Consider the following 12,168-nt stretch of genomic DNA (forward strand, 5'->3'; position numbering starts at 1 on the left):
AGGAACAAAAAGGTTTTAGTCAGTCACATGACTTAGAATAAAAATTATGTAGGTTCATTCTACTTCGTAAAATATTAAACAAACTAATGGGGAATATTGAGACAAGAGTTATGATCCAGAGACAGGTCATACCGTATGTTAGATTGGAACTGTTCTCTTCTCCTCTTTTTCATGGCTTAGACCAGGAATAACAGAATTGCCTTTCGGTTGCGAGAGGTCTTGTTCTTCCTGGCTTCAGGTGCTAGGGTGCACTTCTCATTTCCACATCTCCTTGCACAACTAACAGTGCCACCTCCATCCGTCGATGTGCACTCTTAAAATCCGACAAACTCTTCCTATGAATCCTCTATTTGTTTAATTTCAGCTCACAGGGCGTGAGCTGCGCCTCTATATTAGCACTTTATTCTGTATTCCTGCTCTTCATGTAGTTAGTGCCTTCGTTTTGGCTTTCATTAGCAATATCCTAGCATATGATTTTTTTGGCAGCAGCCGGGGATTCCGCTCACTAGGCTGCTGATTCCAGATAGAGCTCAGCTAGGAGGCAGAGGTGAAAATTAAACACTGAGGCTCCCTGAGTTTTTTTGTGGAGCTCTCATGTGAGCCAGAAGGAAGAAGAACCTGGATGCAACAACCCTTCACACAGCCCTCTGTTGCCAGGAGTGGAGCTGGCAATGGAGCCGAACCCAAAGGATTATATCTTGGGCCCATTTCAACAAACACCTCCCCTGGAAGCGTGAACCTCTTAATAGAGATGCTACATAAAAATGCAATATAACAGAATGAGCAGTAACTTCTCATCAATCCTTGGGCAATTCGCATGTGAGGAGGCTGCTCTCAGAAACCCAGCTTGGAAGGTTAGTTGGGAGGTGTTGGGAGCCATTTATCCAGCTGGTTTCCAGGTCTGTTTAACATGTCTTTTATTAGAAGTAGTTATAAGGTGCAAACGTAGCACCAAAGGCTTCGGAGCCCTGTACATTGCAACCAGATACAATATACGAGGATATAGGAGTGTGCAGGTACATGCACAACAAGAACTCAGGACAATACCCACATCTGAATAAAGAGTAAGGAATATGCTACTTACCAGTATGCATCTGTTCTTGGCATGTAGAGCTGCAGAGTCACACACTGAGGATAAGATCGCCATCTGGTGTTGGGCTCGGATGATTGCAGGTTGTTGTTGTCTTCGGAAGAAGCCTTTGGTCACGAGGTTGGTGACTCCTCCCCTGGACAACAGTGCGCATGGGCATCCACTCCATCGGCAGATTGTTTTTCGCCATGATGGGAAAAGATGGAGTATATAGAAAAGAAAGAAAGGATGTCCATGTGTAATGTCTAAGTAAGACGGATGCTGGAACAGATACAGGTCCCGGGGAGGCGGGCGGGCGTGTGTGACTCTGCAGCTCTACATGCCAAGAACAGATGCATACTGGTAAGTAGCATATTCCGTTCGAGGCATATGAGCTGCAGATCACACACTGAGGATAGATTATACAGCAGTGCTCCCCTTAGCGGTGGTCGCCTGTATCCGTTGCAGCAGCTTGAAATAAAGTTTTTAGGACAGCCTGGCCCACGGAGGCCTGTTGTTTGGCCTGCACGTCAACACAATAGTGTTTAGTGAAGGTATGCGTGGTAGACCATGTGGCTGCCTTGCAAATGTCTTCTAAGGGAATATTGCCTAAGAAGGCCATAGAAGCCCCTATTTTACGCGTGGAGTGCGCCCTAGGGGGAACTGTAAGTGTACGTTTAGCCTTGAGGTAGCATATTTGGATGCATTTAACTATCCACCGGGCTATTCCTGATTTGGAGATCGGGTTGCCTTTGTGTGGTGGCGCGAAAGCAACAAAGAGTTGTTTTGTCTTTCGAAAAGGTTTTGTCCTGTCGATGTAATAAAGCAAGGCTCTTTTGACATCTAAGGTATGTAGGGCCCTTTCAGCTACCGAGTCTGGATTTGGAAAAAAGACCGGTAGTTCTACTGATTGGTTAAGGTGGAAAGGGGAAATCACTTTTGGAAGAAATTTAGGGTTTGTCCTAAGAACCACTTTGTTACGGTGTAGTTGTAAGAAAGGTTCCTCAAGTGTAAGGGCTTGTATTTCACTTACTCTGCGCAGGGAAGTGATTGCGATAAGGAAAGCTACCTTCCATGTTAGGAATTGCAATTCACATTTGTGCATAGGTTCAAATGGGGGGCCCATGAGTCTTGTTAGAACCACATTGAGATTCCACACTGGTGCAGGTGGCAATCTTGGGGGAAGAATTCTTTTGAGACCTTCCATAAAGGCTTTGATGGCTGGTACCTTAAAAAGGGACAGGTGTTGCCTATTTTGCAAGTAGGCTGCCAAGGCTGCTAGGTGTAAACGTATAGAGGAATACGCTAGATTGCATCTTTGCAAGTGTAGTAGGTAGCAAATGATGTTTTGGATGGAAGCATCCAATGGATGTATGTCATTATTAGCGCAGTAGATGGCAAATCGTTTCCATTTAGCGGCATAACACGCTCTAGTAGTAGGGCGTCTGGCTTCTTTTATGATATTCATACAGTCTGGAGGGAGATTGAGGTAACCGAACTCTAGGACCTCAGGAGCCAGATCGCTAGATTCAGTGTTTGAGGATCTGGGTGTCTGATTTCTCCATGGTTCTGGGTTAACAGATCTGGGGAGAGGCGTAGCTTTTGATGTGGAACTAAAGATAGTTCCAGAAGTGTGGTGAACCACGGTTGACGTGCCCAAGTGGGAGCCACTAGTATTAGTGTTAGTGACTGTTGTTTCAGTTTGCGTACCACAAATGGAACTAGTGGGAGAGGCGGAAAGGCGTACGCAAATCTGCCTGACCAGTTCATCCATAGGGCATTGCCCTTCGACTGTGGGTGTGGAAACCTGGCGGCGAAGGTTGGGCATTTTGTGTTTTCGGGAGTGGCGAACAGGTCTATGTCTGGTTGTCCCCACTTTTGGAAGAAGGGGAGTAGAACCTTGGGGTGTAGTTCCCATTCGTGGATCTGTTGTGTGTGGCGACTTAGGAGGTCGGCCACTTGATTGTGGATCCCTGGGAGATGTTCTGCTAACAGGTAGATGTTTTGGGGAATTGCCCATCTCCAGATTTGCTGTGCCAGTTGGGACAGTTGGAGAGAGTGTGTCCCTCCCTGTTTCTGTATATAATACATTGTCGTCATGTTGTCTGTGCGTATGAGGACAGTTTTGTTCTTCAGGTGAATTTGAAAGGATTTTAGTGCTAGGAACACTGCTAAGAGTTCCAGGTGGTTGATGTGGAGCAGTTTTTGTTGACTGGTCCATCTGCCCTGAGTGGTATGGTGAAGGAGGTGGGCTCCCCACCCCGTGAGAGATGCGTCTGTAGTTAGCACAACTTGTGGAAGAGGCTCTAAGAACGGTCTCCCTTTGGACAGGTTGATGGTGTTCCACCATTTCAGTGAGCGAAGTGAGCGACTGTCCACCAACACCAGATCGGTAAGTTGTCCGTGAGCTTGGTTCCACTGTTGTGCTAAGCATTCCTGTAAGGGACGCATTTGAAGTCGTGCGTGTGGGACTATGGAGATGCATGACGCCATCATGCCTAGGAGCTGCATGAACACTCTTGCTGGAAGAGATGGATGAGTTTGAAATTGAGAGATGAGATTTTGTATACTGGCTATCCTGGCAGTGCTGGGATAGGCAATGGCTTTGGATGTATCTATGGTTGCTCCTAGATACTGATGTAAGTGGGAAGGTTGTAGGTGGGATTTGGGGTAGTTGATAGTGAATCCCAAATCGTGGAGAGTTTGAATCGTGCGATGAGTGTGGAGAACGCATTTTTGGTATGTATTGGCTTTTATGAGCCAATCGTCCAGATAGGGGAAGACATGGATCTGTTGTCTTCTGAGATGCGCTGCCACGACTGCTAGGCACTTGGTGAACACTCTGGGTGCCGTGGTTACTCTGAATGGGAGAACTGTAAATTGATAGTGTTGCCCATCTACCACAAATCGTAGATATTTTCTGTGAGCGGGATGCATAGGGATGTGAAAGTATGCGTCCTTGAGGTCCAATGTGGCGAGGAAGTCTCCCTGTTGTAAAAGTGGGAGGACTTGTTGGAGAGTGGTCATGTGAAAATGATCCGAATGTATATACTGGTTTAGCAGTCTGAGATCCAGTATGGGCCTTAGTGTTTTGTCCTTTTTGGGAATGAGGAAGTATAGAGAATATACCCCTTTTCCCTGCTGTTGAAGGGGGACTGGTTCTATCGCATGTTTTTGTAACAGGGATTGAACTTCTTGTTTGAGGAGAGAGAGATGATGCGAGGACATTGGACGTTGTTTGGGTGGTATGTTTGGGGGGGATTGTATGAGTTCGAGGCAGTAGCCAGACTGGATAATTTGTCTTACCCACCTGTCTGTGGTGATGGAAGTCCAGACAGGTAGGAATTGTTGGAGTCGCCCCCCGACCGGAGTGGAATGGTCTGGGGGGAGTGGTGGCAAGTCACTGTTTGGTGGCTGGTGAGGTGCGGGTGTTGTTGTTGTTGCCCCGCCCTCGACCTTTGTTATTGTTTCCCCTATAACCTGCCCGGAAATAACCTCTGTTAGGGGATGTTTGTCCAGAATTTTTAAAGGTGGACGTGGTCTCAGTTGATGTGTTTTTGGAGCCTCCTCTATAAAAGGAGCGACGAAAGGAACCCCGGTTTTGAGGAGACTGCAGTGCTCCCATAGACTTGGCAGTTTCATTATCCTTTTTCATTTTTTCTAATGCAGTATCCACTGCAGGGCCAAATAGCTGCTCTTGGTTGAAAGGTTGAGCTAGAATTGCGGTTTGAACCTCCGGTTTAAAACCGGAAATACGGAGCCAGGCATGTCGTCTGAGTAAGACGCTAGTATTGACCGCTCTAGAAGCAGTGTCTGCTGCATCTAAGGCGCATTTAATGGAGGCATTAGATATTAATTTGCCTTCTTGGATGAGGTCAGAGGCCTGGGACTTAAAGGGTTCAGGCAGATGTTGCATAAGGTCCTCAAGTTGGTCATAATGCGCTCTATCATACCTGGCTAACAGGGCCTGGGTATTCGCAATACGCCAATGGTTAGCCGCCTGCGCGGCGACCCGTTTGCCTGAGGCTTCTAAAAGCTTAGACTCTTTGTCTGGGGGAGGCGTTTCTCCAGTTGTCTGTGAGTTAGCGCGCTTCCTGGCATTTGATACGACTAAGGAGTCTAAAGGGAGCTGGGCCTTAATGTATGCAGGGTCTTGCGGGGCTGGTCGGTACTTTTTTTCGATGCGTGGGTTGAGAACCCTAGCTCGAACAGGGTCCTTAAAGACTTCAGTAGCATGCTTTATAACCCCTTTGATCATGGGCAGTATGTGCACAGTCTTTTGTGACTGCTCAAAGGTATCAAGGAGAAAGTCCTCTTCAAGGGCGTCTGTGTGCATTGTGACGCCGTGGAATGTTGCTGCCCTATTTATAAGTTGGCCGAACCCTAGGTGGTCATCAGGAGGGGAGGGCTTGGAGGGGTAGGTAGTGGGGTCAGGCATGTCAGGTATAGGATAAGACCAGTCATCCATGGGTGCTGGGTCTGGGAACGTAAAAGGGTCGTTTGGATCAACAGGATCATTAAATAAATCAGGGTCCGCCCCTCCCCCTAAGTCATCATTATCATCCTGTGGAGGAGGTGAATGATAGGGAGATGGTAAAGGTAAAGGTAAAGGAGAATCAGGAGGAGGAGGGGGGGACGGGTTAGGAGGTAAAACAGGAGAGGAAGGACGAAGTGGTGAAGTAGCACAGTCCTTTTTCCGTATGGGAGCTGGGGGAGGTGTAGTGTCCAGCTTCCGCTTTTTATATGGGATGGCAGTCACATGTCCCGTGTTAGGGTTGATGTAGATCCGCTTTTGAGAAGGATCTGGTCGAAAAAGTTCATCTGGCTCCGAAGGTGGTGTCTGCGATGTCCGCTTCGGGTCTTTATGAGCTTTTTTCGGCGGGGACGCAGTTTTCGGCGCCGATGATTTTTTCGGGTCCGATGGATTTTTCGGAGCCGACTGAGTTTTCGGTGCCGACTGAGTTTTCGGTGCCGACTGAGGTTTCGGTGCCGACTGAGGTTTCGGTGCCGACTGAGGTTTCGGTGCCGACTGAGGTTTCGGTGCCGACTGAGGTTTCGGTGCCGACTGAGGTTTCGGTGCCGACTGAGGTTTCGGTGCCGACTGAGGTTTCGGTGCCGACTGAGGTTTCGGTGCCGATGGACTTTCAGGCATCGATGTTGAAGAACGTCTCGGTGCCGGTGGAGACTTCGGTGCCGAGGAACGTTTCTGTGCCGAAGGAGATTTCGGTCTTGGAGCCTGTTTCGGTGCCGACAGTGGGATTTTGGGTGCCGAGGGTGTTAAAGGCACAATCAGGTGAGGTTTGCTCGAGCCCGAGCCACCCACAGGCTTAGATGTCTTCGGAGCCGGGCCCGAGGGCGGGGCTTCTGAAGAGGATTTCCGGTCGCGACTGGGCCCAGCTGGCGGAGTCTTGACCAATGCTTTTTTGGATGGGGCAGGGGCAGGGGGGGTGGTACTCACACGCTGCCCTGGAGTGATGAGGTCATCGGAATCGTCGGCCTCGGACACGATCTCGAGATCTTCGGTGTCGTCTTCGGGAACATCTTGAGCAAAGATGTCCTCCGGTTCTGGAGCTGGTTTGGCCATAATATGGCGTCGAGCTCTTCGGTCCCGGAGGGTCTTCTTCGAACGGAAAGCGGAACAAGCTGGACAGGTGGACTCGTTGTGTTCCGGCGACAGGCAGAGGTTACAAACCTCGTGGTGGTCACTGTGGGGGAACTTCGCTCCACACTGGGGGCATTTTTTGAAGGGTGTCCTGTCCATCAGCCGCTTGCGGAACCGGTCCGAGTTGAGTTCGACGTCGATGGAATGAAGATTAAGTATTTAAAATGATTGCTAGAAGTTTTCTGCTGGAGCGGAAAAAAGTTCATCCGAACCCAATGGCGGAAAAAAACAATCTGCCGATGGAGTGGATGCCCATGCGCACTGTTGTCCAGGGGAGGAGTCACCAACCTCGTGACCAAAGGCTTCTTCCGAAGACAACAACAACCTGCAATCATCCGAGCCCAACACCAGATGGCGATCTTATCCTCAGTGTGTGATCTGCAGCTCATATGCCTCGAACATAACAGTATCACAAAGGAGGGCTGGGTGGTGGCAGGATTTAGAGCATACCTGCATTACAAGAAGGAAGCAGCAAGTCTGAAGTGCAAAAGGGAGGTTGTTGTAGAGTCAATCTTGCAAACGCAAAAATCTGAAGACTACATATAAAAAGAGCCAGGAACCTATAGGTCTTCATTCCATGTACATGCATCATAGAGTTTGGTAGTGACCGATAGAGTCAGTGCACACAACTCTACGCACTCTCAGCCTCTCGCGCTCACAAGGAGCATTACTAGCTGGTCTGAACGACCATCACGCTCAGCCCCCTACAAACAGCTTGGGTCTGAAGCAATTCAGCAAATAGCTGGGCCGTAAGAACAGAGAGAGGATAAACCTTTAGCAGTACTGCTTTGTAGTTCCATGGGCTTAATACCTACCTAGATACCTGCAGGTCAGCTTTGACTCTAGCACACTATGTCAGAAGTGACTGCAAGGTGACAATATTAGCGTGCTACAAACCACTGTAAAAAATATATAAATGACCACTACCTTTATTATGTGGTTGCATTACCCGCTCACATAAATGGTGGACAAACAGCCCTCTCTCACTCTTGCTCACAACAAATGATGGCAGGGCCCTTGACTTAGAATGTGGTACGAACCCTGGAATCATGATGGTACAACTGCACATATGAATGTTTAAGAAACGCAGCGCAAACGATGACCGTGCCAAACAGGAAAACAATAGAAAGGGTCCCAACATCCACCGCACATATATTATACAAAGTCTGGTCCTCGAACATCTGGCAGACAAGATGGCTACAATGACCACAAACTATGCAAATGGTATCAAGCATAAAAAAAGAGCAAAAGGAATTTTGAAGTGAATTTGTCTGCTTTGTCACGGTAATGGTGTTTTCATGACTACATACAGCTCGTAACAATCATCAACAGGCCGTTGGCATATGAGCTGGCACACAAATCACCATGGCACTCTCAGTGGCACAGTACTATTTAGTGTGACAGATTATGATAGGTTGCTTACCGACATTCGGCATCAAACTGGATATTAAAAAACATGAATTCTGAGTGGGTAAGTACGTCTCCAAAATGTGAGCTGGTGAATGATTGTTCGACGCCTCTCAATGTGCCTCTTACACTGTTTCATACATAGATATGTACATGCGAAATACCACTGTGAACTAGTACTAGACACACTAATGATGATAAATAATTATACATTAGTATTTAACTAATCATACGCATCAATGTGTCCTTAGAATACATTAATTGCCGATTACAAGCAAATTAAAGAGAGAATAAGAGCTCAAATTCCAAGAATAATGGAAACCTTCATTGTAGAGAACTAAAATACACAGAACTTGCAGTACAAGGAACCATTTTCAGTCATAAATTCAGGGTTTCTTTGAAATGTGCTGCAGAAACTAATCACAAAACCTATAAAGTCTATCTCCCGCCACCAGACTAGATTATGCCCAGACCCCAGGCCTGTCTCTGCTCTTCCTCTCAGTTTGTTTGTCTAGGGCCATTCTCTCAAAGAACCTGGATGTCCGCCCAGGTTTTACCTCATAGTTTTCAGCGATAAAAGGAAACTGCTTGGGCTGCAGGAACTGTGTCTTTGGGATGTCCAAGCCATCTTCACCGTAAAGGAATTGAACAACGCTTCCATCACTGTCGCGTACTGTAAGGTCGTACTGTACCACCAACCCTTCCAAGTGTTTTATAATGCACCTGAGGGAGAACCACAAGGTAAAAGGATATTTTTGTCAGCTTAGGATAAAAAAAAACAAATATTACATCCCATACCAACAAATTAATGAGAGCATGTTAGAGACATAAATCACACAGTCTGGTCCATTGCCCACATAGGCAGTGAGAATTCCACGGATACTCAATGGGACAGGTTAACAGCCTGCAAAGTATCACAACAAAAAATGTATTGTGTTGGTGCCATTACTAATACAGATGTGCATCCTATACAGTACATTATATAGACCTCACTGTTAGACAGTACACATTTCCAGTCAGTATTCACCTCTATGACCTGTGTGCTGCCTTTCATCAAGTATCAAAGGTCACACTTGAGTTGCACATGCTGTATTGCTGCATTTCAATCTACTCGTCGTATAGCGTGATTCCAAGCAGCCATCCTCAGCCCCTGCACACCAGCATTTCAACTATGAAATCCTGCACTAATCTAACAACGCAACACAAGTTTGTTTCTTCTGACCAAAGAGAATAGGTACAAGAGACAGAGCAGCTAATGAAAACAGTACTACAGGCCCTCGTAGTCTCTAGACTGGACTGTGGGAATTCTCTTTACCTAGGATCCTCTAAGTATGTGATTAAAAGGCTGCAGACGGAGCAGAACGCAGCCGTGAGGCTCCTGCTTAATCTTCATAGGCACACCCGGTAAGAGAGTCCCTTACACAGCTCCACTGGCTACCAATCAATGCTAGGGTAAAGTTTAAGTCCCTAGGCACCGCTCACAAGATCTTGAATAGTAAAGGCCCGGACAAACTCAAAACCTTGATATTCGCGCATGAGCCCACTAGACTACTGAGGTCGTCCCACCTGCATCTTTTACGTTCCACCAGAATTAAAAAGTCTGGGTGGGGGGAGGGAGAGATCCTTCGCCCATCTGATTCCTAAATTGTGGAAGGATCTTCCCCTTGAACTGAGAGTATTGCAAAATGAATTGGCCTTCAGAAAGAAGCTGAAGACTTGGCTGTTTCCCCACTCTCATTAAGTGGACTACACTCCCACCACAGCACTTTTGGTCAGCGCGGGGAAGCCTTCCGGTAGCCAGGCGTTCTATAAATCCCAAAATCAAATCAAATCAAAGACTGAGCAGGACTGAGAAGGAAGGGGCGGGTGCAACGATGTAGCTAAAATGGGAAAATCGCCCGGAGGAAAGTAGCCACGTGCTGGGTAGGTACCAACAGAAGCAGAGGAAGGAAAGCCATCACACAAGAAGTAAGCGAATGAGACGGACAAGCATGTCTCACAAAGAACCAAGGGCAACTTTATTCACTGTATTGTACCCAGCAGATCTTTCGACAACAGATAGCTAAAGCTGTCTACGAGCAATACATAACAAACATTGGCAAAGCCAAGAGGTCTCCCCTACGCAAGTACTATTGGCTTTGCCAATATGTTTTAGTCACGTTGTATACCAGCATGCCTGCTGTTCAGCATGGCTAAATGTTAATGGGGTAAAAGCTAGTGGCGTGGAGTGTCGTAGAGCAGGGTAGAGTGGAGCATTATGGAGTCGCGTAGTGTGGTGTAGAATAAAGTTGAGTGAAGTGAAATTGAGCATTATAGAGTTGTGTGGAGTGTTGTGGAGGGAGTAGAGTGACATAAGGTAGAAGGGCGTAGAGTAAAGTGGGGTGGCATAGTGTCGTGGAGTGGTGTAGAGTGGAGTGGCGTAGAGGGGAGTAGATTGTCATGGATGGGAGTGGCACAGAGTGGAGTAGTGTAGAAGAGTGAAATGGCAGAGTGGAGTAGAGTGTTGCAGAGTAGAGTGGCATAGGGTGGAGTGGCACAGAGTGTCGGAGTGGAGTAAAATGGAGCAGTGTGTCGTAGAAAAAAGTGGCATTGAGCGGCATGAAGGGAGAAGCATACAGCGTGGTAGAGTGGAGTACTGTTGTAGAGGGGCATAGAGTGGAGTTGTGTGTTGTAGAGTGGCATGGCATAGAGTCGAGCAGAGTGTCAGAGTGGAGTGTTGTAGAGTGGAGTGTTGTAGAGTGAAGTGGTGTAAACTAGATTGGAATAGAGTGTAGGGTCATAGAGTACATTGCTTCTGACTAAAGTGGCGTAGAGTGCATTGGCATAAATTTCAGTGACATAGAGTAGATTGCAGTGGCATAGTAGAACGGTGCAGGGCAGAGTGCAAAAGTGTAGACTAGAGTGACGTAGAGTGCAGTGCCGTAGAGCAGAGTGGCATAGAGTGTAGTGGCATGGCATGCAGTGGCGCAGACTGAGTGGTGTAGATTGGAGTGGTGTAGAGTGCAGTGGCATAGAGAAGAATTGTGCATAGTAGAGTGGTACAGAGAGCAGTGGCACAGAGTACAGTGGTGCAGATTGGAGTGGTGTAGAGTGCAGTGGCATAGAGAAGAATTGTGCATAGTAGAGTGATACAGAGAGCAGTCGCACAGAGTACAGTGGTGCAGAGTAGAATAGAGTGGCGCAGAGTGCAGTGACATAGTGCCAAATGGAAAGAGTAGGGTAGTGTGCAGTGGCACCGCATGCAGTAGAGTAGAGTGGCGCAGAGTAGAGTGGCGCAGAGTAGAATAGCGCAGAGTAGAGTGGCGCAGAGTAGAGTGGCACAGAGTAGAATAGAGTGGCATCAATCAATCAATCAATCAATCACTGCATTTGTAAAGCGTGCTACATACCCGAGAGGATCTCAAGGCGCTGGGGAGGGGGGGGGGGTGCTGCTGGTCGAAGAGCCAGGTCTTGAGGAGTCTTCTGAAGGCCAGCAGGTCCTGGGTCTGTCGTAGGATGGTGGGGAGAGTGTTCCAGGTCTTGGCGGCGAGGTAGGAGAAGGATCTGCCTCCGGCGGTGGTTTTTCGGATGCGAGGGACTGTGGCGAAGGCGAGGTTGGCTGAGCGGAGGCTTCGGGTGGGGGTGTGGAAGCGGAGTCGGTTGTTGAGGTAGGTGGGTCCGGTGTTGTGCAGTGCTTTGTGTGCGTGGATCAGGAGGGATAAGGGGCATAGAGTGCTGTGGCAAATAGTGCAGTGGCATAGTGTTGTAGAGTATAGTGGCGTAGAATGCAGTGGTGCAAAGTAGTGGTGGAGAGTGCAGGGCTGTAGACTGCACTGATATTGGCGTAGAGTTACATGGAGTAGATTCTTTCAGAGTCGAGTCATGCAGAGTAGAGTGCAGTGGCCTAGAGTGAAGAGTTGCAGAGTAGAGTGACATGGAGTGGAGTGGCATACACTGGAGTGACATAGACTGGAGTGGTGAAGAGAGCAGTGGTGCATAGCAGAGCGCACTAAAATAGAGTAAAGTGGTGCAGGGTATAGTAGAGAGGCAT

The 12,168-nt window shown here is 47.8% G+C and overlaps 1 protein-coding gene across 1 annotated transcript in view; it reads right to left on the reverse strand.

The window, feature by feature from the left end:
* Positions 1 to 12,168, reverse strand: part of POLR1A (RNA polymerase I subunit A) — a 604,540-nt gene that overhangs the window by 193,026 nt on the left and 399,346 nt on the right. The window contains exon 22 of the mRNA XM_085642615.1: positions 8,696 to 8,861. Within this exon, the coding sequence (XP_085498741.1) occupies positions 8,696 to 8,861 (166 nt within the window). The remainder of the gene's footprint in view (positions 1 to 8,695; positions 8,862 to 12,168) is intronic.

Source organism: Triturus cristatus, chromosome 2_2 (assembly GCF_964204655.1).
Source record: "Triturus cristatus chromosome 2_2, aTriCri1.1, whole genome shotgun sequence".
Taxonomy (NCBI): domain Eukaryota; kingdom Metazoa; phylum Chordata; class Amphibia; order Caudata; family Salamandridae; genus Triturus; species Triturus cristatus.